The 27,764-nt window shown below is 37.3% G+C and overlaps 1 protein-coding gene across 4 annotated transcripts in view; it reads left to right on the top strand.

Annotated features, from left to right (window-relative positions):
* The window catches only part of XPO1 (exportin 1), a 38,935-nt gene extending 12,116 nt beyond the window's left edge, over positions 1–26,819 (top strand). For all 4 annotated transcript variants that reach the window (XM_027453298.3, XM_027453299.3, XM_072035234.1 and 1 more), the window contains 21 exons: positions 7,934–7,995; positions 8,073–8,117; positions 8,206–8,387; positions 8,849–8,897; positions 8,989–9,108; positions 9,202–9,330; positions 12,452–12,610; positions 15,059–15,256; positions 16,046–16,184; positions 17,331–17,512; positions 18,349–18,505; positions 18,618–18,781; positions 19,564–19,698; positions 20,249–20,432; positions 21,906–22,012; positions 22,409–22,603; positions 23,258–23,426; positions 24,480–24,614; positions 24,740–24,899; positions 24,982–25,078; positions 25,764–26,819. In XM_027453298.3, coding sequence (XP_027309099.1) covers positions 7,934–7,995; positions 8,073–8,117; positions 8,206–8,387; positions 8,849–8,897; positions 8,989–9,108; positions 9,202–9,330; positions 12,452–12,610; positions 15,059–15,256; positions 16,046–16,184; positions 17,331–17,512; positions 18,349–18,505; positions 18,618–18,781; positions 19,564–19,698; positions 20,249–20,432; positions 21,906–22,012; positions 22,409–22,603; positions 23,258–23,426; positions 24,480–24,614; positions 24,740–24,899; positions 24,982–25,078; positions 25,764–25,910 — 2,915 coding nt within the window. In that variant the 3' untranslated portion in view covers positions 25,911–26,819. The remainder of the gene's footprint in view (positions 1–7,933; positions 7,996–8,072; positions 8,118–8,205; positions 8,388–8,848; positions 8,898–8,988; positions 9,109–9,201; positions 9,331–12,451; positions 12,611–15,058; positions 15,257–16,045; positions 16,185–17,330; positions 17,513–18,348; positions 18,506–18,617; positions 18,782–19,563; positions 19,699–20,248; positions 20,433–21,905; positions 22,013–22,408; positions 22,604–23,257; positions 23,427–24,479; positions 24,615–24,739; positions 24,900–24,981; positions 25,079–25,763) is intronic.
* Positions 26,820–27,764: the final 945 nt, after the last annotated feature.

Below are 27,764 nucleotides of genomic sequence, written 5' to 3'. Positions count from 1 at the left end.
TCTAAGTGTCATGGGAAGGTAAAAGGTGGACTGATACTTTTAAAACATCATCACTTAACATTGTATTGATTTGTAGGCCAAACTTAATCTGAAGAGGCTTCTGGGGCTGGCTTCTGGCTTTGAAGTGGAGATGTGGATTCTCTGTGCTTGGCAGTCTTCAGCCTGTCTGGGCTGTATATACAGCCCCACCAATACGCGCTCATTTTTCTGATAGACTGCTGCCTCTTGTAGCATATGCAGCTTTGACTCTTTTGAACTCGTAAGCAGTCACAATTATTTTAAAATAGAAATGGTATTTAAGTAGAGTGTCTTGTTTGTTAATGGTCATTCATTCTTTAACGCAGTGAGGTACTATGAAGTCTTTTAATTTGTGTACGTGTATGTACAGGTAGACTGCAAATAAACTGCAGTGTAGGGCAAACTGCAGTCTTAGTCACTGCAATGAATTTGCAAGCCCTAAAACACAGGGTTCTTATTCTTTCTTCCCTTTTGGCTTGCAATATGTGCTGAATTTTGAAGGTTTGTTAGTACAGTTACAGTAAACAGAGGTACCTCAGTAGTACAGAATTACCGCACGTTCACAAAGCTTTCTGTCAAGTCATGAAACTTAGCTTTCAGAGCAGTAAGTATAACTGCTTAAATTCTTGACATTTCAAAACTTAAATGTTGTCACCATTCTATACTTGTCTTTTTACTAAATACTGGCTTTGGAACTCATTAAAGTTATTCCAAATTTCCGTGTTCTGCTGCGAGCTATTTTTAAAGTGTGAAGCTGTGCTTTGAAGTTTTACTGCCAGTACTTAAGTTCTGAAACTATATTGATTAAAATGCACTTGTAAATGTTGATGAAAACAAATGTGGCGAGGGAGGTTTCCACATCTTTGCAGTTATTTTCCTTACCTCACCCCAGTAGGCTGACAGGTATAGCGTAGCTCTTGAAGTCAGTTTGGTTTCGCATTCCTTCTGTTAGCGGCAGCATTAGACTTGTATGAAACAGCTTCAACTGAGGCTTAAATACAGCTTTGTCTTTTTAAGAAACAAGCCGAGCGGTCACCCTGAAGTTAAGTCTTCTGTGTGCGTTTAGTAGAGTATCTTCACATACTCATATATCCACGTTCCTGACTAAGAGCACTTGGTTTCAGTGTTTGGAAGTTGTTCTCAAAGATTTTGACTGTTGGAGCAGGGCGGGAAGGCAGTAAGGAGTAAGTGGTTTTGAATTAGGTACAAACTCAGCTTACCTAGTGTCTGCTGGTGGAAGAAGCTATAGTTGAGTAGGAGGAGTAAGAGGTAGACTTGCTTGGTAGTTTGGTGCTGGACAAATGCCAAATAGAGAATATAATTCAATAATCACAAGTTGTAAAGATACTCAATGCATACACGATAATTGGTGGTGGTATGATGAGGATGCTGGCTGTGCTTTGGCACCTGCTATCCCATCTGTTCTTCAGGTGCCAAAGCACCTTTAGCAAAGTACCAAGGCTTTACATGACTTCAATGCATTCCGGAAGTGATATATTTGAGTTAGTGTTTTGTACTTTTATTTTGCTGTCTGCAGTCAAGGTAATATTGTTTGACTAGTTGCCCTCTGAGAAGATGGCAACATTAGATATACTATATATAGCGCGTATATATATATACTACACTATATACGTGTATAATAGATACAGTACAATGGAAAAAAAAATAATTACTGTTGGAAGTTCTGCAATCATTCAATTATAATTTTAGGAATTCTGTTCTTATTTTGTCTGATTTTTGCCCTTCTGAAAATGGCAGAGGAAAAGATTATCCTTCATCCTAACAAATGAGTATCTTTCGTTCAACCTTTCAAAACATTTGTACTTGTACAGAGCCAAACTGAAATTGTGAAATTGACTTAATTTAGGGGAAATGAATCAGATGGCTTTTACTTGTCTGGTTTCTCCAGTGCATTGATGGAAGAGAAGCCAAGTGTGTACCATCTCATTTGGTCCATCTCGGCCTCAATAGTAAAAACTATTGGAGGAAAAAAGATAAAAGTAGCAATAAACCTATCTTGATGTTTCATTTCTGATCTGGTTTAATCTGGACTGTGGCCATAGTTGCAGCTGGCTGGTAAAGATTGATGGTGGGTGGTACAAGAGAAGTTGCTCCTAAATTCCTTCCAGTGGTTTAATTACTTGGGAGCTGAGAAGACTGGTTACATTGAGGATTCTGACCCCAGTATTCCCTATTGTTGGGGGGAATTTCTTATTTAAAGTGTAACTACTAAAATATGGGTTCAGGGAACAGAAATGTAATATAACAAAGTAAAGTTTAGTAGCAAAGCTCTTCATGCAGGTTACCTCAGTTGATTTCTAATTGTGCCTTTAAAAAACTTGTTATGCTTGATTTGTATAACAATCATAGCTGATGAACCTTACTTGCCTTATGAAGGACCTAAATCAATTTATTAGAAAAGACTGTTTTTCCCTTGTAGCAACAGCAGTGTTTAACAATTGAAGTCAAGAGTAGATCTAACTTAAGCATCGGTGAAATAAAAAGTTACTGAAGCAACCTGTCTGAAGGTTCTCGGAGAAATAAACCAATGCCATAATTATGGAGCCTGAGCCGTAACCTTGCTTCTCAGATTTTTGTAGCTGTACTTGAAGCTGTACATCAGAATGTCTTGTTGGGTCTTGAGGCTAGCCAGGGTTTATTGCTTCTGACTGTGTTTAGGAGGTTTTAGCTTCCAGCCTAGAATTCCAAATGCTAGAAGGGAAATGGGCTTTCTTCAGAAGATGTGTTCTTTGGACATGAACCTCAATTCCTAAACTTACTCTTATTTTTAAATAGCTTTTAGCTTTGAGCTCTTCTGGCCCTGTTGCCTTTTAACTTGTAAAAAGTTACTGTATTCCTCAGGTGTTGTTGATTTTTTTCTTTTTTTTTTTTTTTTTAAAGATTGAGAATTGTAAGCATTTCTGGAGAGTTCGTCTTGTGTGTATACAAATGATGTGGTGTGTGGTTTTCCTTCAAACCTTATTGAGGCTGCTTCAGTATAAGAAAGCCAGGCATATTCCAGAACACCCGATAAGGTGGTGAACTTGTTTATTTCTGGACCATTTTAATCTATAGAAAAAAAAAATCAGTTTGAGGTGATGCTACACTGTTTTAAACACCGATACTCTGTAAAGTTGGTTGTTTAATAACGCTTTCAAAGGATGTCATTTGGTCAAAGTGCTATGGTCTTGATAGGATTTTCTCTTTCAGTGTGAAAACCTGCCTAGAAATAAAAGCTTCTTGGTCTTACAATTTGGAGATACGTTTCATTAATCCTGCAATGTGAAATGTAATTTTGTTCCTGTGAACAGAGAGAGCTTGTATGGAGTGTTTTGAGTTGGCATGGATAAGCACTTCCTCATTATGAAACCTGAATTGCTTGTACAACTTTTCTCATTTTCAAATGGAGGGGGAAAAAAAAAACAAACCACTGAAGTGTTCAGAGAGATGCAGTTTTGTGGCTTGTAGGAAGGTCCTGGAGTTAAGTACACAGCTTTTGATGCAGTGGAAACTGATATAGAAGAGATTTTTCGGTGGAGAGATTAGATACCTTAATGGAAATTTCTGGCATACTTACGAAGAGATGATTTTTTGATGGTGTCTGTGATGAAGGGGCAATTATATACATGGCACTTCTGGGGAGGGAAAACAGGCAAGATCTATCCTTTGTGCTTTTTTAAAGAATTTTAATCACTTTTTTATACTTGTACTGAAAAAACAAATAGTGAACCCAAACAAAAACTGTTTGGGAAGGATGGTCTTTGGGACAGGAGAGGAATGCATTGTCAAAAGTAAAAAATAAGATAGTGCTTAAGCTGCATAACTAGTCTTAGAACACTCAGTTAAATGTGAGCTTGTACACATACAAACCTCTCTGGAAGGAATAATCCAGCTTTATGATTTCAAGCTCTATTTGTGGTTGCAAGTTAGTTTTCGTTGGACTGTCCACCTGTTCCACTTCGGTATTGTCTTATTTAAGCAAAAAATGTGCTCGTTGTAGCAAAGTAGTGTAAACTCACATTTGCAGCACCAGCTATAGCAATTTTAAACACTTAGGAAGTGTTGTTTGTGCTCCATAATTGGATAAAAGGATGTGCTTGTGCATCTTAAGTTCAAGACATGGTTTTGTCTATAGGTGTGTACTTGCTGACTGTGTGCACTCACGATAACGTGCTGTAACTCTGTCATGATAGGAGCTGCTCTGAGAGCAGATTACATAGCTTAGATGAGATATAACTGCTTGTACAAGCACATGGAAAGATAAAGCTGAAGGATATTTCACACTTATCACTTTATACTGGCCGCAGAGCTTAGCGATGTTAGGGAATGTGATGTTCCTTTCTCCCCTGTCAGTGCTAACTTGTACAGATTGGGTGACCTATGAAAACACTTTTCCTTCAGGAAGTCTTGTGATTTCCCTTAAGTCTGTAGAAAATGAACTTCCACATAAGGACTACATGTAATGCTTGTCCAGAAGCTTTGTGAAAGGCCTTCAATCGGAGGAGTATGGTTGCAGTGTTCTGCTAGTGTCCTTGCTCTGTCTTCCTTCTGTACGTTGCTTACCAGATAATTCTAACAACAGTTCTAGACCAGGCCTTCTGACAGCAGCCTGGCTGGACAGTCTGTCAGTGAACTGGAACGTGGTCTGATGTTGGAGCTAGGCTGATGGTGTAGTTGTCTGCTGTGGGACACAGCTGAGAAGGAACCCCGGCTTTGAGCAAGTACTGGTGCTTCTCTGGCCCTTCAGTGAGCGGGGTTTGGGCAGCTAAGCTGGTGCTAAGATAGCTCAGTTTCAATGTTGTTTTGAAACTTCATTGGTAGTTTTCTACTAGCTGAGCCTACAAACCAGTCCGTGAGCAGGAGCTGCGTCTGCCGGTGCCTTCCCATTGATGGTGGTGGAATGCAGAACAGGGACCTTTCCCTGGGTTGTCATGAGATGAGCGTAGTTGTGATGTCGAATGGTCCTTGAAGGGTGTTAAAGGAGGGGTCTGGACTTGGCCATTGTTCTTGCCATCTTCGGGCCTTGTTAAGAGCTGCTGTGATTGAAAGGGATCTCCTAGGCTTGTGTGGCTTGTACACGTGCTTTCCTCAGGTCCTCAAAACACATTGATTTTAGCAAATACAAGGGACTGTTACCCTCAGTTTCTTGGACTCATTCCACTGAAAAACGTCAACAAGCATATGTGTTGATTTCTGTAATGATATAAAGATAAATACCTATTTCTTCTACTCAGAATTATTTCCTTTTTCCTATGGAATGGTTATAAAAACCAGAGCTATTAAATATAGAGGAGAAACTATAGTACTTTTTTTCTTTGCAGAAAAAGGGTAATTACGGAGAAAATGCAACTTATGCCAAAAAAAGCATTAGAGAATTGGATGGCTGCTATGTTTGAGGGATTAAGAATGTGACTGTTCCCTGGATGGAAGACCTTAGAAGCTTGCAGCATGACATTTGAAAACTAGTGAGCTGTTCAGGTTGTCTGAGCTGTGGTCACTGTTTTTTTTTTTTTTTTTTTCAGTGGAGAAGGTTTGGAGCTGAGCAACTGCTTCCACTTGCAGATCTCACAGTGAGATCAACAGTAGCATGACATTCAAGTTGCAACTGAACAGCCTAATTCTATCAATGCAGCAAGATAGAAAATAGACAGTTTGGAGTAAGAACAATGTTCTTAAGAACAACATTCACTTTCTAGTTCTGTTTTTAGAATGAAAGGAGTTGCAGCAATAGTCTTCCCTCAGTGGTTTGGCAGACAGTTAAAATAGTTTAGCTTCTGGCACTGCAAGCCTCTTTCCGTACTATTTTGGGGGCTTTAACATCTCACTTACGAATTACTGTAATGCTTCATCAAACTGTGGTATGTTGTGTTTTGTTTTTTTTTCTTCTGAAAAGGCCTCGATTGTTAGGTCAGGGCCGTGATGTCAGAGCAAGTCCAGTGCTTGATAATAACTCCAGTGGTTGACAGTGATATGTTTTGTTAATGAGCATGCTTCTAGAGTCGCGTGGGTTGATCCCAGCTGATAATGATGAAAACTTCAATTTGTAGTTGGAACGACCTGCAGGACAGCTACTGTGTACTATACATCTAATAGCTTAAAGTCTAGACGTACTGCTTCCAAATTTCAGGAGAATGCAATTAAAAAACTGAATGAGCTGTTCCTTTTGCTCAGTCTTGAAATGCAAAAAAGGGCTAATTTTGGCCAAGTAAGTCCTAAAAATGTTTTATAATTTAGTGTAGTGGCTGGGGGGAAAAGAAATGTCTTGAATATAAGGCCTTTGTTTTGCTTAAATGACAACTTTATTTAAAAAAAAAAAAAAAAACAACAAAAAAACAACAAAAAAAACGCTTCTAAGTATGCATTTTGTCTGTATGCGTCAGTTGACTGTCTTGCTGAAGAAATGATTAAAACCAGATTTTGGCTCTGTTAAGCTTAATATTAAAATATATACATGCTCTAAAACTTTTTCCTGTGGCAAGAGAATTCTTTTCTGGTTTGAAATGTTTAATCCCTGATACATTCAGTTTGATCATTGTGTCAAAGCTATAATGAAGTAGAACCATTAGTAGTGCTCATGTGGTTCATGACTCTAGATCCTCTGTGCAAGCCTTTTCTTGAAGTTGGACACTTTGTAGAGGATGGGTTTTAATATGTATATTGTGATGAAAAGTCACTCGGAAAGCCATTGTTCCCGTGTCTTCAGTGCTTGATAGGTTAGTGGTGGGGAGGGAATTGAGGATTAGGTGGTAAAATGGGACTGTAGGCAGTATAGGTTGCTATGGTCTTTTTTTCTTGTGGTGAAGCTGAAAATTCAGGTTATTTTAAAACACTTTGTGGAAGTAATGCAATGAAACAAATGATACAAATGCAGGCTGTTCCCAGTTGACATGATTTTAAGCAAAAAAGGCAAAAACAAGCTCCAGTTTAAAAAAAAAAAAAAAAAAAAAAAGTGTTCTGTAATACATAATAACCTTGTGACAAAAAGAACGTGGTATTCCAGATGCAAATACAACAGGCTACAGTGGTGAATACAATTCTAAGTAGTATTCTTGCAAAGCTGTGCAGGCAAAACTTTGTAAGCTGAGGCATGCTGTTCCACTGGAGGTGTGTTGTGTGAATTCCCGGTGTCGGAATGGATGTGTACACCTAAGTACACTGGAGCATCTCAGAATCGTTACATACTGTAGAGGTGATGTCCCAGACATTGGCTGTAATTCTAGCCAAGTTGTTGAAACTGGAGACATGCTTAGAAAGCTGTTCTTATTCTTGGAGTTTGTTTTATTAATAAGGTGTTAGTCAGAGATGCTGGTGAAAGGACTATCTTACTGTATTTTGTTTTGCCATTGGAAGCATTGGGCTAAAGCTGTAAGAATGTATTTGCCAACTTTGGAGTTGTTAGGTATGACCTGAAAGTGGTAATGGGGTGGAAATGCAGTTGGCTGAGGGAGCTCTACAACAGCACTTGTAAGAACTTATCACAACACATGTTGTGACGGGACAGTGCTTAATGCCATCTTTCTGTCTTCAGCCTAATGCAGTGTTCTGCAGTGCTACTGATGCAGGGTTCGTTACATTTTCTTGCAGCCTTTGGGAAGCTGATAGGTTGATGGGGTGTAAATTACTATACTTATAAATTCAGGAACTTATTTAGTCCTTAGTCTGATTTTCTTTTATGTCAAAATAGCTTAATCTGTAAACCGTTTTGTACATCTGAAATTCTCTTGCAGAATTGATACAAAGGTGAGTTTTTGCTATATAGCACGCAAATCAAGAGCCATGCACACTTATACATGAATATTTGTTCCTTAAAGGTGCTTCTTTTTAAAGATGAGAGAAGAATTTCAATTCAGAAGTATTTATTATTACATTAATGTCATTCAGAATAGTTGAAAATAAATCCTCAATTCTTCTGCAGGTATAAAAAAGTACGTTGTCGGCCTAATTATCAAGACTTCTTCTGATCCTACGTGTGTAGAAGTAAGTGAAGTATTTTCAGGGGAGCAAAAGGGAGGCAAATGATTTGCATAATCTAACTTCTCTTTTCTGTTCTCCAGAAAGAGAAAGTGTACATTGGAAAACTGAATATGATTCTTGTTCAGGTAAGTTAGACTTCATGAAGTTTTGAATCTTGTCAAAAAGTATTTGCTTTTGCATAAGTACCTAATGTATGGGCGTTTCCCTTTTCAGATTCTGAAACAGGAATGGCCAAAGCACTGGCCAACTTTTATAAGTGATATTGTGGGAGCGAGCAGGACTAGTGAAAGCCTTTGTCAGAACAATATGGTGATCCTTAAACTATTGAGCGAAGAAGTGTTTGATTTTTCCAGTGGCCAGATAACTCAAGTGAAAGCTAAGCATTTGAAAGACAGGCAAGTATATATATTTAGTCCCTCGTAAATAGTGTCTACTTTGTGCCTGCTGCCAAGTAGTTTTTCTCGCTGTGGGGTTTTCAGTAAAGACCTACATCTGTCTAATTTTATTGCTGAGATTTGTAGAATACCGGTTTTTCTTTTAAAGCAAGATTGTTGGGTGGTACCAAACTTCGTAAGTATATTCCTGCATTATTGCAAATAGCCTCTTTTGACTGATGGTTCTAGCCTTTTAACAGAGATTTCAGTGTTTGAAGACAGAATTTCTAGGCACAGATTTTGTACCACTTCAAAAATAGAAAGTGTTGTTCCCATCAAAACTTCTAAGAAGTTGGGTGGCTTGTGAATACCTCCATGGATGTAGGCCTTCAGAACTTGTTCTCTAAAAACAGACACTTTGGTTAAAATGGATTGTTCATGGAATGTGGAAATGATTAATTTTTGACTTTTGTTTCTTACAGTATGTGCAATGAGTTCTCTCAGATATTTCAACTGTGTCAGTTTGTGATGGTAAGTATTATTTTTAAATTTTTAACCTTTCTTCCATTCCACCCCCTCTCCATCGTGCCGAGTAACACCAGACTTTAATGTGTTCTTACAGGAAAACTCCCAAAATGCTCCCTTAGTTCATGCAACATTGGAAACCTTGCTACGATTTCTGAACTGGATTCCTCTGGGATATATATTTGAGACCAAGTTAATCAGCACACTAATATACAAGGTATTTATGTAATTATTGATGGTTCTTTAATTCTAAAGTTACAAAACTTAGTGTGCAGCACTCTTGTAAAATGCTTTTTTCTTTTCTCAATAGTTCTTAAATGTTCCCATGTTTCGGAACGTCTCTTTGAAGTGCCTCACAGAGATTGCAGGTGTCAGTGTAAGCCAATATGAAGAACAGTTTGTAACACTTTTTACATTGACCATGATGCAGTTAAAACAGGTAAGGTTCTAGTGAATCTGTTTTCTTTTTTAAAAAAATAATCAACTTCTGTAGAACCTACTTCAATTTACAAATTAATATTCATTATAGAGATCTTGATAGGAGAAATGTTTCTCTTCATTGTGTCCTCTAATAGTATTTTTTTGCTTGATCAGAAGATGTTAAGTGTATTTTCTAGAACTCTAGATTACATCTGTATTTCTGATGGACTGTTTGATTTTGGTTAATTCAAGAGCTGCATTGAACACTTGGGTTGTCTGATGAGGAAAGTTGAGAGAAATGCAGCAAACTTTGTTCTACATAGCACATGAGGCCTGAACTGTCTTAACCTCTACAAGCTGCTGTTTTAGTGTTAGAAAGTGGTGGAAGTTTGTCACGTAAATCCCTACTTCTAATTATATAACTTGCTAATTCCTCTGAGCAGTTCAGATTCTTCAGGTACATGAGGTTGTATCTTTCCTAGTTATAACCATCCACATCAGATGCAAATACAAGTGGGCTGTTCTGTGGTGGTTTTTTTTTTTTGTGTCTGTGTGTCGGAGGGAGGAGGTAGGTTGAACTTGTGCATGGCAGTGTTAAATCATCCTTTGATCTTTTTAAGCATCATATAGGACGGATACTGTCTTTCTAATTTCTATGAGAATGTTCATAATGTTAAAATTACGGATGTTTCTGAAGAACATTTTGAATAGTGTTAAAATGCAGTTATTTTTGAACAAGTTCCCCATAAACATGTCTACTGATTTGAAGGCAAATTAGCTTGCTCTGAGAATAATTCATAGTAACGTATTATTTTGGGGGTATTAGTGGTATGCTTAATAGCTTAAATCATTTTATCATAAAAATGCTACCTTCGAGACTGTGGCTTCACTTCAAATCTGAATGTTTGAATAACTTTGACTTCCAGTACTTTTATTCTGAAGATTACAATATTATGGTATTACTGTACTTCCTCTTCAATGATAAGTAGTATAGTTTTCCGTGTATCTGGTAAGGATGACTTATCTTAAACTTCAGAGTGGCTTGGACTATACGGCTTACCCTTTCTGGAGGGTGAGGACTGTTAGGAGTGAAATTCTATGCTGTTCCATGTAAACAGTTTTTTACTGAAGTAACTGTTAGATTTGCTAGAGGATACAAATGTTTTGTAATCCAGTACTTTTTCAGGTGCTTTTCTTGATTAGCAAAGGTACCTGGCAGCTTTGTGTATTGCCTTCAATCTCTGTTGAAATGTTCTTAAATACTGTATGTGACAAATGATGTGGAATTTATGAAGAAATGCTGTATTGTCACTTCCAAGCCTGAAGGAAATTAAGGCCATTTTAAGAGCTGCATTTAATATTATGAAACTCATGCCTCTCAGCAACAGATGTACTGAATTCTTCAAAGAAGAAATTGAACTGTTACTTTATTAGTGATAACCATGGACTATAAGTGTGTTGCCACAATATAAATTGGTTTACTTCTGTTTTTCTGACATTGAAGTATAAAGATGAGTTTGTGATGCAAATGAGCCAACGTGTGCTTGGTCCGCATTTGGGGGAATGTGTAAGAATGTGTTTCTTTGACCTCTTTTCCTTGATTTTGTCCAGTTCCAAATGTTCTGTTCAAAACCATGTTTCCCTGTAACTTCTTCAACAAATTCTGTCCCCTGAATTCTAAGGTTTAAGTCTTAAAGGTGCAGGAGTTAATTCTGCTTCCAGTGTTGTATGCCTTGTTTCTTTTGGCCTATTTCTGTTCTGGAATACTGGCTAATGAGGGGAACCATGATTATTTTCAACATGTCATTGGCTACCCATAGATAAGTCTTCTAAGATGCAGGTAATTTTTGTCAGGAATACGACAGCAAGCTATAAGCAGACACTGGGCTCTAAAATTATCTTGTTTTCAGTTGTACCTTGCAAAAGGAGATTGACCAAGGGTAAAAAATAGTTCTTACAGAAAGTATTCTGTCATCCTGGGGTTACATATAAAAGCATTTATCTTTCTGAATCTGGAGAATTAGTAATTCAGTGGGCTAGCTGCTACCACTAGTTGCTTCTGAAGCCAGCAGTTTATTAGCAAATAGTACTTACGCTAGGCAGGGGAGGTGCTGCTGTTGGCTCAGCACATATTATTTAAGCTCAAGCAGATGCCACAAATTTGTACTAAGCTTTACTTTTTGAGGATAGGGGAATAGAACATGGTGCTTCACATTTGCCTGTCTTAATGGAAGATATCTTCATGCCAAAGCTTTTTTGAGTGCTTCTTAACAATTAGGTTGTCTATTTTTTAACTATTTTTCCTGTATTTATAGTGTTAGTCCTTCTTTGAAGTGCTTTAGGAAAGGCATATTGCTGTTCGTGTTGCATCTCTTTCCTGATCCCCCCCACTAAAGACTTCAGCTGGAGCTATAGGTTTTTTATTTAGTTATAATTAGACTTAAAGGAAGATTTTTTTTTATGCAGACACACAAATTACTGTGTGTTAAGTGTTTGAACACTGTCTTATTTATTTTTTAAGATGATACTCTTGATTCTAAATGCAAATACCCATGGCCTAAGTTTTTTTTCCTTAAGAAAAGTTGAATGCCATCTTGGGTATTTAGCATGTTTTGCAACTTGCAGGTTTTTAGTGTAATTGTTGCATCTGAATTTGAAGCAAACTTGCATTTATTTGGCCTGAAAGAATCAGGACAGTGAAAACTTCTTCTTTACCTCTGAAGAGACTCACCAAACCTTGAATATTTTCCAAATCTTTCTTATTAATTTGTAAATATTATTTGAGAGGTCTTTCATGTTGTTTTAAAGTTAGGACAATGTAATGTTACTGGGTATAGGTAACACACCATTTTGTGGAATGGCTTTGCCCAATGCCAGCAGAAAATGTCTCTGAATAGGGTAATATTACCCTTGTCTCTGTTCTTAAAAGGGGTAGCATGTTCATGTATATGTTCATGTTTTCATCCTACTGTCCATTTTGGAGACAAGTATGAAGTGAAGGAGCAGGAAGACATTTGGAAGAGGGCCCTATAAAGGGGATGTTATGAAGGCTTTTTTTCCAAAACAGTGAAATAGTTGTTAATAAACAGTATTTCTACTTGCTTACAGGACATTATTGATCATGTCTATCTTTTTATTAGATGCTTCCTTTAAATACCAATATCCGACTTGCATACTCAAATGGGAAAGATGATGAACAGAACTTCATTCAGAATCTCAGTTTGTTTCTCTGCACGTTCCTCAAGGAGCATGGTCAACTTATAGAAAAAAGATTAAATCTGAGGGAAACATTAATGGAGGTAAGTTGCTTAGTTTATCCAGTTTATAAATGTAGTGTGTTCTCATACTCAAAGGATGTGATGGTATAATCTCTCGATTCCTTTGGGAGGAAAAAAACATTTTTTATAATTAGTAAATCATGTGAATACAAGAAAGTTTCCAAAAATTTTTTCCACTATGCTTCAATGGTGTTTTAGTTTCAATGATTCTATATTAGAAATTAAGCCTAAAAATCATAGGTTTTTCTTTCCTCGTTCTTAATTGCTCCTCCTTGAAAGTGTAAATACATCTTTAAAATAAGTTGAGAAATACGGTGTATTCTTTTCCATGGGTCTTTACAGACGATATTTGTTTAGCACACATACACAGATAGTAGTTGCTACAACTTCTGACAGCTTGTGTGTGAAGTAAAGTAACACGCTTTCTCTTCATTCAACATCCAAACTTGTTTTCTAGGGTACAGCGCATGCCGTAGTTCAGCTCTCCTGTCTTGGTGTAGCTTCTTACCTAATTTGCCACTTCCCAAAGTTTGACTGAAATGCTTAGAATGTTGTCCTTGAGGATTATATTCAGTTCCTGTGCAATAAGCGTGACTGCTATACGTTGCCTTCAGTGCCAGAGCTCTAGCAAATTGCTACTTACTGAGCGCACTTTATTATAGTGTTACAGGTCTTGGCAGAGGACCCGTGATCTGTGATTATCAACTATCTTACAGCAGTTGCTGAGAATAAGACTTAGTTATCCTTCCTTTCTGTTTTTCCCTTTCTTTTTTTTTTTTTTTTTTTTTAACTGTGAATAAAAGATTTGCTGAGGATGAGCTGTTCTGTGGTGACTTCTTTGCTAGCTCCCTCCCACTGCTGAGCTCCAAGGGGATGAACCTGGCTCCATAGCCCCTTGAAGCACCACTTCCAGTGTCCCAGAATTGAGCCTTCCGCAGGTATGGAGGCATAGGGCGAGGAACTGCCCTGACACATGTAGAAAAACAAAACCACAGTTTAAACCTGGAGACCAGGTGTCATTGGGAGGGTCCATCTTTTGCAGGTGCACTACTTCTAATCCATCTGAATTCTAGTCAATCTTCCATCTATAGTATTCTCAATACATTTCTCCTCCAGACAGTTCTCTACCCCCCCAAAAAAAAAAGTTTATTCATAAGCTTGTTTAGGAAATAAACTAGAAGAGAATTCTTAGTCCATTAATGAAAAAAAAAATCTGTTCCTGAATAATTGCTTAACTCAAACTTCACAAACTTTCACAAAATAGCTGTCAGTCAGGGACCACTGCTCACGTTTTGGCCTGTGTTGAGGCTTTATTAAGAAGATAGTGTAAACAGCCAAAGTTGTTGCCTGTCCTGTGGAAGTGTTTGTAAGTTGTAGTGCAGTTTTTATATCTTGTCACCTGTCCTGTTCAGTGTGACCACGTTAAAATATTTAACATCTTTAAAATAGATGTCTACAAATTTCAGTTCTGAAGGAGCAAATTTGACTCTTGTAACCCATGCTGTAACAGAGCATAGTGCAAAAACTTTTTAAGGTAGCTGTGTAATTCTAACCTATTTACTCTTGCATTGTGGAAGTAGCTGACCACCTAGGAAACTGTTCCAGAGTCATTGGTGCCTTGTAGACTAGTGAAGGAAGGTAGATATTCAAAGTGAAATTGCCAAGAGAAATTGACCTGTATAGGGCCGATACAGGTCAATTTGAGTCCCTCTTTTGATGTAATCTGATTCAACATCTTTATCTACTATTACTATCTAAAGTGCTTTGAGTTGCTGTAGTATCTGAGCTTTGAAAATGTATTCAGATTTCATTGCTTCATTCTGTTTTGTTCACTGGTGGGGTATTGATTTGTATTTTTCACCAGGGATTTAAAAATAAGCTGGGTTAAAAATGTTGGCATATGTAGTTGGTATCTCTTTCAGAACAGCATCCTTTTCAGTCTGCCTGGTGGCTGTTTTGTCAGTGAAGTAGAAAATGTTCTAATAGATCTCTTCCATAGAATGCAAATGAGTAGAATGGCTTTGAAGGTTGTCTTCAGGATATAAGGATCTCCAGAATAAAGTAGCAGTAACGATCTTGGGAGTAGCAGTTCTTGAAACTAGTAGTTGAGGGTTTTTTTAAGGCCTAAAACAAAAGGTCTTGAAGAAGCTCAGAGGGCATGATTTTGATAATACAGATAATGGGCTGATGTGGCTATTGCATTTTTTAGACATCTAGGCTATTTTAGGTTTAAGAATTGACGTATGATTTCCAAATAACAGCAGTTGACATAGCGCTTTTTTTGAGTTCTTCTGGTTGTTACTTGGACTCATAAGTAGTGTCACTTACGTGTAAATGCACATTGTTCTAAAACTTTACACTAATTCAGCATTTCATCAGCACTTGGATAATTGGATTCAGAGCAATATGGTTTTGATATGATTCTGTGTTCAGAAATAATAATTAAGTGTTTGAAACACACTCTTCCAGGCTCTTCATTATATGTTACTGGTATCAGAAGTTGAAGAAACGGAAATTTTCAAGATTTGTCTTGAATATTGGAATCATTTAGCTGCTGAGCTCTACAGAGAGAGTCCATTTTCAACATCTGCTTCTCCATTGCTTTCGGGAAGTCAACACTTCGATGTTCCTCCAAGGAGGCAGCTTTATTTGCCTGTATTATCCAAGGTGATCGTTGCTTAAGTAAAGATACTGTAAAGGTTTAGATACTGTCCCTAAAGTTAGAAACTTCACTTTATGTAAGGAATAACTTCAGAAAACTTGTTAGTTGATTCAACTCCAGTTATTTAACATGGTGCAATTTCCAAAATTATTTTAGGATGACACCAGTACATGACTGGAGTATTAATACAGAGTTAATTTGCTTTAGACACTGTGTATAAACATAAGACTAATTAATAAAAGAAAAGGAAAAAAGAATTTATTTAATGACTAACCCTGTTTTCTTCCATGAAAGCACTAAAGAACTTACTTTTTTGTAATAGACCTGCTATATAGGGTTTGCATAGTAGGTTTACTAGATCCTACTGACAGTTTCTGTAATTACTGGTTTACAGCATGGATCTTGGTGGGGTTGAGATTTCTCAACTAAGTCAATTTGTCATAGTATTAAAAAAGGACTTGGTTGTGTAAGAGCTGAAATTAAAATTGTTGAAGTCTTGATTGTTGGAGTTGGAGGAAAAAATGTTTGTATTTAAAAGGTGCCTAATGCTACAAACACCTTTTGAAGTTCTAGAAGATATGGTACTTTAAATTAAAAAACAAACAAAAAAACCAGCAACTCTTGTTCGTGTAGAGAGGGAAATCAGCAGGCACTATTCTTAATGGCTTTTTAGTTAGCATTAGAATATCTCCTTCCAGGTTGCTGGTATATGAGGTGACCTCATGAAGTTCTGGTTGTACCCTTTATTTTCATGCTGCAGTGCAATTCAATTCAAACTGTTTTCTAACATGCAGGTTCGATTGCTAATGGTTAGCCGTATGGCTAAACCTGAAGAAGTGCTAGTTGTGGAAAATGATCAGGGGGAAGTAGTACGAGAATTCATGAAGGATACAGATTCCATAAACTTATATAAAAATATGAGAGAAACATTGGGTAAGTGCACTAGCTGGTGTTCTTGTTCTGTAAGTCCGTGGAGCTGCACCAGCAGCATGTATGTGTCAGATGGATAGCTCAGGTAGATCTGAATTACATGGGGAGGAAAAGGATCATCAGTGAGTAGTAGTACATACACAAATCGGAATGGTAGAGGCAGCGTTGGTCTGAGGCTTTCAGTTTTGAGCACGTAGTGCTCCTGTATGACTTAAGTAAGCAGTACTATACTACCCAATTTTTGTCGCTTGCCTTTTGCCATTGGAAAACCTTGTTATCTTTGCCAAAATATGTCAGATCCAATGAAGCTTGCATGTGCTTCTTGCATTTATGCACGCATACGTTCCCTTTGTTATCTTTTGAAGCCTCATGCTCAACTGTCGACCTTGTTAGTAGTGAATCAGTAGTCCCTATGTATTGTAGAGAACTTAGGGGTATGTGTTTTTTTTAATTGTATTAAAATTGCTACCGCATGTCCTCATCCTTAATCATATTTCAATACAGGTTGATATTTACAAGTTTAGTTAGTGTTTGATTTCTGGTGTTAATTATTGGTTACAGTGTATTAATCTTAATGGAAGATTGGCTTTTTAAAAAGCAAGAGCACAGTGAAACCTGCATTCTAAGGCATTGTAAAAATCTGTTGCCGAATATGGCCTTAAACTGCTCTTGATTTCTGGGGATTTAGAATTTTATATTACAGAGCTGATGCAAGTGTATGAGTTGTGATACCTGTATCTTCCCATCCAGACTTGTTCAGGAGTACCATCTCCATTTTAATGGCAGATTTAATGACACAGGAAAATTGACTGACTACTTAACACAGCATAATGTCCCCAGTAGCTAACCAGTCCCGTATTTTCTATAGCCCACGAGTATGAATGTCTTTCAATTTAGTAACTTTACTGATTGATGCACAAGACCTTAGTTAACTTAAATTTTTGTATTGTTTCCATACCTTCTTTGAATAGGGTTTTAAAAAAAAATCGGGTTTAAAGTTCTAGTTTGTTCTGTCATAAGCTCACAAAAGAAGCGTTATGCTTAAATAACATTTTCATTGTCTTTTTCTTAGAATACAGCTTTGCCTATGAAGATGTGATCTGGCTTGTTGTTTGAAAATGCACCTGCTTAATGTTAATTGTCTTTCAGTGTATCTTACGCATCTGGATTATGCAGACACAGAACGAATAATGACTGAAAAACTTCACAATCAAGTGAACGGGACAGAGTGGTCATGGAAAAATTTGAATACCCTATGTTGGGCTATAGGTTCAATCAGTGGAGCAATGCATGAAGAAGATGAAAAAAGATTCCTTGTTACAGTAATTAAGGTATCATGGTGCAGAACTAATAGCATTGTCACACTTTTTTATTTCTTGAGCATAAACTACATTTAAAAAGATACTGCTTTAACATTTTAGCAAGCTACCTTGTATAGCAAACAAGTTAATTAGAAAAATGTAACGGGAAATGTCATATCCCGAATTTAAGGCTGATACTTTTTTCAGTCGTGAACAATGCATTAGTCCAAATAACCTTTTTCCCTGTGAAAATTGGAGGGAGAAGATTCATTCTGATGAAATCTTCGGTATTTCCAAAGCAAAACGTAAGGAAAAGGATTAATAATGAAACGAGTGGCAAAATAACCCACGTTATTTTTGACCAACAAGAACCCTCCTTTTCTGCCACTTTCTTGACACTCCTTGATCAAAGTGAATTTTAGGTAAATATGTGCATGAGAAGAGTGCAGGAAGAAAATGTTTTCTACAGGACTACCTTGCCTCACTCTTAACATCTCATACAAACTTGTACAGGGGATTTAGTTTCCTCTATTTGAAGTGTGGCATCTATATCATTATTAATATCAGCTGGCTGGCCAGTATTCAACACTGAGGGTTGCTGAAGTCTACCCTGCAGAAATTATCAGTTACATCTAAAATGCAGATTTCATGGCTGAAAACATGGTGTTCCTGATTTAGTTAAAACTTACATAACAGCTCCAGTTGTAAACTATTTTTTGAAATTATTTGGGTTTTGAACTTGATAATGGGAACTACTTTCTTGTATCTTTGTTACAGCTCACTTCAGCCTTTTATACTTATCTTGTAGTGCTTTTAATTGAACTGGACAAGCCTGGGGAGGAAACTAATAATATGTTATATTGTAGGATCTCCTGGGACTCTGTGAACAAAAGCGAGGAAAAGACAACAAAGCCATTATCGCATCAAATATAATGTACATAGTAGGTCAATACCCACGGTTTTTGAGGGCTCACTGGAAATTTTTGAAGACAGTAGTCAACAAGCTATTTGAATTTATGCATGGTAATTATCTTTTTCATTTGCTCTTAACTTTTTAAAGAGAAAAAGTTGATGCTCATACATATGCATGTCTAGGGAAAAATACTAAACCAGTAATTGACTTGACTTAATTTAGAAACCCATGATGGCGTCCAGGATATGGCTTGTGATACCTTCATAAAAATAGCACAAAAATGCCGCCGACATTTTGTTCAGGTTCAAGTGGGAGAGGTCATGCCATTTATTGATGAAATCTTGAACAATATTAATACAATCATCTGTGACCTTCAGCCACAACAGGTATGTTGAATTCAGCAGTGTGGGTAAATTTCTAAAGCCCAATAAAAATTTACTTGACTGAAACCTAGGAAAGGTTTTTCAGACTTGAACTGTATTGCTTATTTTTTTCATTACTGACAGTGCTATGATGTGAAGAGTACATTTGGTTTACATTATTAATATCTTAATTAGGATTCTTGTAAGGGGAATTAAAGTGTTTAGTTAAAATCCTGTTTTCTTGAATGTTTTTACAAGTGAATAACATGCTGAATATAACTTTGAGGTTCTGATTTGGGAAAGAAGAGTATCTGACTATAATAGATAGGTCTTGTATGTGCAGGAGTGAGGGGGTACTTCTAGGGAGGGTGCACTCCTTTAAGAGAGCATAGTGCACACATGATGGATTTCAATGTACTGAAGCCTTTGGTAGAGTAGGTATTAAGTTCGAGCTTGCGCATAAATATTATCTTGCTCTTAAGTTAGCCTAATGTTCTGTAAAAGAAAGAAATGGAGATGTATCCTGAGAGTTAAAGGCGTATGCCAGAGCTTCTTCACTTCAGGATATGGTGGCAAAATGAAGGAAAACTGCAGGATGTACATAGTGACATTTGAAGGGAAGGGAACGGAGCTTTGCTTTAAATGTGATGGAAGTAAGAAAAGAAGAGAGGTCCTGTAAACTCAAGTGGGAAGAAGGTGTTTAGACAGTGGAAACCCATTTTCAGTCTGTTACATGCTAGTTGAGAACAATATAAACTCTTCTGTATTCTTTTAACCTTCCCCTTTGACTTCCTTTTTCCAATCAGGTGCATACGTTCTATGAAGCAGTGGGATACATGATTGGGGCACAGACAGACCAGACTGTACAGGAACATCTGATAGAAAAGTACATGTTGCTCCCTAATCAAGTATGGGACAGCATAATTCAACAGGCAACAAAAGTAAGCCCATAAATTTTAAGTGCATTCTGTGTTGAGGTAAAGAAAACCTGCTGTTTTTTTCCCCTGCTATTAGGTTATACATAGCTGTGGTGGACTTCTAGAAAGCAATGGTTGTGACGTGATAGTAAAAGTGTTGTTTGGAGAGAGCATGTTAAATGACAATACTGAATTATATCTGATTTAAAGGACAATTTTTTTTATTACTTTACAGAACATGCTGCTTTGCATGTTCTGTAAAGGAGAAGGAGAATTTTGAGGAGAAGGGAATTCTATGCAAATGATTACTTCTCATCAGAAAAATGGCTTTTTTTCAAGACTCCCCTTTGCCTGGGCCACATGTTCAACTGAAGAAAACTTCAACTGAACTTTTTATGAAATTAAAATTTTTATGAAATTAAAACCCTGAATTAAACAGCAGCACATATAGTGTGTAAATTTCAGCAATATGTTCTTCAATGCAGTGTAAGATAAGTTAAAGTGATAGTTGTTGCACTAAAAGATAAAAGGCATTCTTATTCATTAAACAAAATGAACTCCAATTTTTTGACAGAATGTTGATATTCTGAAGGATCCTGAAACTGTTAAGCAGCTTGGTAGCATTCTGAAAACCAATGTAAGAGCGTGTAAAGCAGTTGGCCACCCCTTTGTGATTCAACTTGGAAGAATTTATTTAGATATGCTGAATGTGTACAAGTGCCTAAGTGAAAATATTTCTGCAGCTATTCAGGCTAATGGTAAGAAATTCTACATTGTTCTTGAAAATGGGACTGACAATGCATGTAATCAGGTTTCAAGTACGTTACAAGGAGGCTAATTTACTGTGTGTTTTTAGTGTTTGGGCAAGTGGAGAATGGCTGAAAGTGTGCTTGCTTAGGTGATTTTTTTGTTGTTGTTCACTGGATGCTTTATTCAAATAAAGAAACTCTGTTTCTGGAGGGAGGAAGGCTATATGCAAGAAAGCTTGTGAAAGATGCAAAACACTGTAGGCACTTGCTTAGAACTAATACCTGTCTTGCTGAGGCAAGTTGTAGCATGCATTCTTCTAGCTTATTCTGGTTTTTGAATACGAGGAAACTATCTTTGAGTTGAGTCTCTTAATGTTGGCAGAGTTATAGTCTGGTACTGCTACTGAATAGCTTTAGTACAGAAATGAAGTACACAGAACTACAGTGAAGATGCCTCAAAGCTGTCATAAAGCAGACCAGTAATCACTGAGAAGGAATTGTCAATTACCTGACCAGTTTTTGCTAGATAAGCTCGGGCCTATGGTATCCAAGTAGAATGTGCTGCTACGATAGTTCTTGACAAGATTAAATGAGTCAGTTATTGGATTAGTCATCTGTGTTATGACCAATTTTCTTACCCATGCAGATGACGCTAGATGGAAGTGTGAATGTTAAGTAAGATTTTGTAAGTGAGCAGCTGGTTGACCTTGAAGTAGCTTCTCAGAGTTTGGAATAAAACTGGCTGTGAAATCAGTGTTTTGATTCTGCAGCTCTAATGGCCAGAACTTTTTTTTTTTTTTTTTTAATGTTATGAAGCAGTTGGTAGGACTTCTAGTATGGACATGCTCCTAGAGCAGCAACTACTGCGATTGTGCTTGCCTCAGCATATGTTTTTACAATTGCCTCTATTTTGCCCATGATGTCTCTGGTGCCAGAAGCAATTCTACTCTTGTTTCCTTGGCTGCAGTCTTCCAGGGTTTCCCTTGGATGTACTGTAATGGTTGTATGGCTTTGCACTCAATCAGAACAGGTTTTACCGATGAGATTACGTTGACTCAGTGTGAGAAACAACTAAGAATGAGGCTCCTTGTGTAAACATCAGTCTGAAGGATTAGGTCTGTCTGGGGAGAAACGAGGAGCTTGCTTTAGAACACTGAGTATTCCCCCTGTCACTTAATGAGAACCAGATGTAAGCTTGGTCCAGATAGTAAGATGAATGTGCAAGACTTCCTTACTTAAAAAGTGAGTTGAAGCTTTGTTTTGGATCTCTGCAAGTAGGGTATTGTCCGTAGCACTTTTATAACACGAAGTAGCAACTTGGACCTATGGAGCTAGAACAATGGGGAGGTAGTTCTTATCTGCAGAATATGTGTAAGTCTTCATGGGTATAAAAATGAAGAATTCTGAGTTTATGGTATCAATTGAAGTGAAATCTGTTTGGTACGCTTTACCCAGATTAAGTGAAGCTTTAAAACTTTTCAGGTGAAATGGTAACAAAGCAGCCTTTGATTAGAAGTATGAGGACTGTAAAAAGGGAAACTTTAAAACTGATTTCTGGCTGGGTGAGCAGGTCCAATGATCCTCAGATGGTAAGTAAATTTATTTTATACAAATAGCTCGTAAGACAAAACCCTGTCCTTCTTTTGACTAAAGAGCAGTCAGCATCAGCACTGTTCCTGTTCACAAGAACTTGTTTCAGGAGGACTAAAATATGAAGGATGAAGTGTGATCATACAGAGGTAGGCCTGAACTGTTCGAGATGCTTCAATTAATTTTAGCTGAGGGTGATCCTAAGGGGGGAGCAAGGTTTAAGAGAATCGTCTTGCAATCACTGCTGGATGGATGCAGTGCGTGGGAAGTTTGTGTAACATATTCCTTTGTTAGGAAAGGTATCTCTGTAACTAAACAATTAAGCTATAACCTGTTCACTTGAGACTTTGTGCAATAACTGCATTGTTATAACCACGGCTTGCTTTTCTATTTAGGTAGCTGAAAACTTTGTTCCTCCCTTGTTGGATGCAGTTCTCATTGACTACCAGAGAAATGTGCCGGCTGCTAGAGAACCCGAAGTACTTAGTACTATGGCTATCATCGTAAACAAGCTGGGTGGACACATTACTGCTGAAATACCTCAGATATTTGATGCTGTTTTTGAGTGCACGTTAAATATGATAAATAAGGTATTTAAATTTAAATTTTGGATAAAGCACCCTCCCTAGAAACTGAAGACAAAAAGTGGAGTTAGGAGTTGTTTTTCTGTTCCAGGAACTTGGAATGTCATGCTTCTGGAAGCAGAAGTATACTTAGTGTAGGGCTAACTACTAAAATTAATAAAACTTTAACATTTATGAATATAAGTATTGATCAGCTCTTTGAGTGTTTCCTCACTGAATACCAAAGCTGATGCAAACTGTAGCATAAAAATTGCAATATGTACTTGCATAATACTCGAGTGCTACCAGCCGCTTTGCAATAGGGTGGAACCAGAAATTGTACCCCTGTAGTAACAGAGGTGCTTAACAAGCGTTGAGACCATCTGTCTTAAATCTGTGCAGCGAGTAGTGCTTGAGGTTGTGTGCTGACAAAATGTAGCTCAGCCTGTCAGTGTTGTGTAACGCTAGAAAATGGTTTGATCAAGCTTGGGTCATGAAAGCGAGGGAGAAAAAATTATTCAGAATTGTAACCTTTGCTTTGTATTCAAATTTATTTAAGCCAGGGGCCTAACTGCTGTTCCATATTGGGTATTGACTCTATCTTCTTAGCAGGAGATACCCTGATAGATCTTTCATCTCTTCAGGAATTTTCACTTTTTTTTCCCTCATTATTTTTTCTAGGATTTTGAAGAATATCCTGAACATAGAACAAACTTCTTCTTGCTACTCCAGGCTGTAAATTCTCATTGCTTCCCAGCATTCCTGGCCATTCCACCTGCACAGTTCAAACTTGTTCTGGATTCTATTATTTGGGCTTTTAAACACACAATGAGAAATGTTGCAGATACAGGTAAGCTGAATTTTTAAGTATGAAATATGCAGACTTCGCTTGCAGTATCAGATGATATTTTGTGGTAGACTACCACTTCTCTGTATCTTTTTCTTTAGTCAAATACAGTGTTCTAGTTGCACAATGCTGTATTGCATTTGTACAGAAATGGTATTTTCCTGTCTTGGTTTGAAGCTGACAATCAGGTATACATGGATGTGCTGGAAGTTGGAGGGGGTTTCTCTCCCGCAGCTGCAAGAGTGCCCTGGTAGAGTTTCTGCTTGCTGTCTCTTCCAGATGTGAGGGTTCTTCTTCTGAAATTGCTAAACTGACGCAACAACTAATTGCTGCTAAAGCTGGTGTTTTAGCTCTGCTTTTGTTGTGCTGCCTGTGATGTTTGACTTTTTACCTCAGTAAGACAGTTGCTGAGTAACCACTGAAAAACCCAACAGAAAAATAAACGCCTGGGGTGAACTCAGTCCGGGAGCCAGCTTTGGCAAATGGAAACACCTTAGATTGTGAAGAATGGTGCTTCCTTTGGACAACAGCAGGTTAAACTTGAGGTGAAGTTTCACTGAGCAGATGTATCAAGGGAGGCTAGGAGAAGCTGTGTGTATGTGCTCCATTCTAACAGCATCTTGACTACTGGATAAAAAAGTAGCTGTAAAGCCACCTAGTTTTCAAGTCAGTAGTAGAGTAGAAGGGATTGGAAGAAAAGATACCTTTTGAGTGTCATTTGAGCTAGTAAGCTATCTGTGTTCATGTAATTTTCCTTTCTTAAAGTTGAAAATACTTCTTTGCCACAGGGTTTTTCACTTCTGCTGGCACCAGGAGAGTGGTGCAGTTGTTTCTTTACAGTTCTGCTATCTAACACTAAAAACGAAGTCAGTGCTGCATATGTAATGTGGCTACAGCCCTCTAGCGGCTACCTGAGAAAATCATTACATGTGTAATGCTTCTCAATGCCTATCAGAATTTCCTGGGACGTTTGCCCCACTTCAGAAAGGCAGAAAGACACACGGAGACTTTAATCCTGTTTTGTTGGTCATCTTTGCTTTTACGCATATTTTCCAGGACTTCAAATACTTTATACTCTACTACAGAATGTTGCGCAAGAAGAGGCAGCTGCCCAGAGTTTCTATCAGACATATTTCTGTGATATCCTCCAGCACATTTTCTCAGTTGTAACAGATACTTCACATACTGCTGGTAAGAATGCATATATGTGAGCCGGTTGATAAAAACAATCCTTTTAAGTGTCAAAACAATGTTACATAACCTGTTCTTGAATAATAGCAATAATAACAGCATATGTATAACTTTGATCCGTTCAGGTTTGACAATGCATGCATCAATCCTTGCATACATGTTCAACTTAGTAGAAGAGGGAAAAATAAGTACTCCATTAAACCCTGGAAATCCAGTGAACAACCAAATGTTTATTCAGGAGTACGTTGCTAACCTTCTCAAATCTGCATTTCCTCATCTGCAAGAGTAAGTGCGCTGTGGTTATTTTATGCTTTTGAGTGGTTTCTTATGTCCTGAAATGCTAACTGATGTGTTTGTTTACTGTTAGTGCCCAGGTTAAGCTGTTTGTAACAGGACTCTTCAGTTTAAACCAGGATATCCCTGCCTTCAAGGAGCATCTAAGGGATTTCCTGGTCCAAATCAAGGTATGTTAAGTATGCTTTATTTTAAGAGATTTAAAGAGGAAGGAAGATGCTTGCTTTTATTTTAAGAGATTTAAAGCAGGAAGCTGATCTTGGAAGTTATGGGACAGTGGGTTTTTTTTGAGGAGATAAAAGTCTACTGCTATTCAAAATGTCAGGAGAAATCTCTTATGACTTGAGCATCAGTGGATGGTGGATCATGCAATCTATTTCAGCATGACTTATGTGTATAAATTGGGATCAAATACTTGATACTGCTTGCACTTTGTGTATACAATTTGTCTAAAATGGCTGCAAAACAGATTGTTTCAATTCTGCTTGGGACTGGGGCATGTTTTGAAACATACCATAGTAGTACTTTGCCTTTTGTTTTTCCAAAGATGCTAGAATTCAGGATGATTGTAGGAAAACACGTGTTGAAGTAGTGTCAAGACTACGGTAGTCAGGTAACTGAAAGTGGCAATGATGCTGTTCTAGTGACCATGTGCTTGAAAATCTGGTGTGAGATGTGGTGAAAATCTTACAAAATTTTGCATTCCTTTATATTAATTCTGACCTTAAGAATGGACGGCAAAGCAAGCAAAAAGTCTGACAGGGAACGTGAAGGGAAGATGTTTCCTGCATTATTCTGGTGTACTCTTCCTAAAGCGCTTGACAATAAACTAATGATTTCATGTGAATTATACAGGAATTTGCAGGTGAAGACACATCAGATTTATTCTTGGAGGAAAGAGAAACAGCCCTTCGGCAGGCTCAAGAGGAGAAGCATAAACTTCAGATGTCTGTACCTGGCATCCTTAATCCACATGAAATTCCTGAGGAGATGTGTGATTAAAAAATAATAATAAAACAAGTTATGCAGTTTTCTTTCTGTACAGCTACTTTGTTGTGATAGAAGAAAACAGCACTTGGATATTTGTTGACCAAAATGATGCCAATTTGTAAATTAAAATGTCACCTAGTGGCCCTTTTTCTTATGTGTTTTTTGTATAAGAAATTTTCTGTGAAATATCCTTCCATTGTTTAAGCTTTTGTTTGGTCATCTTTATTTAGATTTGCATGAAGTTGAAAATTAATGCATTTTCAAAGTAATTACTTCATGCCCATTTTGTGGCTAAGGGGAAAATAGGCAAAACATAAGTTGTAAAAGACTATATTGCAAAATTATACAATTTCCTGTAAGAGTATCGATTTTTAATTTGGGATCACTTTCTTTCTAGCCTGCCCTGCAGCCTAGGAGAAAAGGTAATGAGTAAAACAGATTTAATTAATCGTTATGCAGAGGATTATAGTGCTGCATTTTTTTGATCAGTTAGCAGCTTTTTGGACTTGAGTGGTAAGGCTAGGCTACATGTATTTGCAAGTTGTATGGCAAGTTTGCAGCAAGATCATGTGCATATCATCCCATTGTAAAGCAACTTCTAAAGAGTATGGGAACACAGTACAGTTAGTTATTTTTACACAGTTCTTTTGTTTTTGTGTGTGTGCTGTCGCTTTGTCGACAACAGCTTTTTGTTTTCCTCAATGAGGAGTGTTGCTCATTTGTGAGCCTTCATTAACTCGAAGTGAAATGGTTAAAATATTTATCCTGTTAGAATAGGCTGCATCTTTTTAACAACTCATAAAAATAAAAAAAAAAAAAAACTCTGGCTTTTGAGATGACTTATACTAATTTACATTGTTTACCATGCTGTAGTGCTTAAAGAACACTACTTAAAAGCAAAATAAACTTGGTTTACATTTATTTTTCTTTCTTCGGCTTATTCTTTCATTGGATGAAAATGCTGTAATCGTATCAAAGATTCCTATCCTGAAGGCATAGGAAAAGTTCTTTGAGGTCTGGATAGCTGTTGCTTCTGGCTTCCCTAATCTCAAGGACTTTGGCTATGCTCAAAAGTTAATACAAAATAAGTTGGGTTCTATTTGGAAGTACAGTAGCTGTTCTGACTTACCTCCATGACTAAAAATATTCCATACTACATTGCTATAAAATGCCACGAATAAGGTACTCTTGCTCTCTATATGGACTCTTTGTAATTTATTTCAAAGAGTTTCTGCACTGTATCTTGACTAAACAATTGATACTAGTACATATTAATAACGCATATAGACAAGATCTGCAGTTATTTTTCTACCTAAAGTTTTGTAGTTAAATGATTTTCACAGATTTATGGATTACAGATAAGAAAAACAAGCAGTATGAACACTAAGATGGTGTACAGTCTTGGCTTCCCCATGTTTGTAATGTCTTTCCTCTGTTTTCTAACAGTTGGCATTAAAGTCTCCCAGTTTTTTCCATTTCTTTGGTCTTGTAGTCTTAGGATTGTTACTGTGATGCAAAGTATAACTGTTCATGCAGAGCTGTACAACAAGGTTAGACAGATGTGGAGATGTTTTATGTAAGTTTGGATACTGTAGTTAATTTTGTACTGTACATTCATTTTGAAGTAGAAGTGCATGAAGTAGCAGTGTTCATAGAGAAATTAGCTGTGACCAGAATGTTTCCAGTCTTATACTACTGGTCTCATTCTGTTTGTGAACATCTCTCCATTGTTCAACTTAGCTGGCCTTAAAAAACCAAAGCTCCTACTGCTGGAACATCATTTATCACAAATACTGTGATTTGAAAGTGCTAAGCTGTAGAGAGAAGGTTCCTCAAACCCTTTATGACTAGGACTTAAAATATAGC

Source organism: Anas platyrhynchos, chromosome 3 (genome assembly GCF_047663525.1).
Source record: "Anas platyrhynchos isolate ZD024472 breed Pekin duck chromosome 3, IASCAAS_PekinDuck_T2T, whole genome shotgun sequence".
Lineage (NCBI taxonomy): Eukaryota > Metazoa > Chordata > Aves > Anseriformes > Anatidae > Anas > Anas platyrhynchos.
Note: the sequence above shows the minus strand (reverse complement) of the source record. Positions and strands in the feature narration are given on the sequence as shown.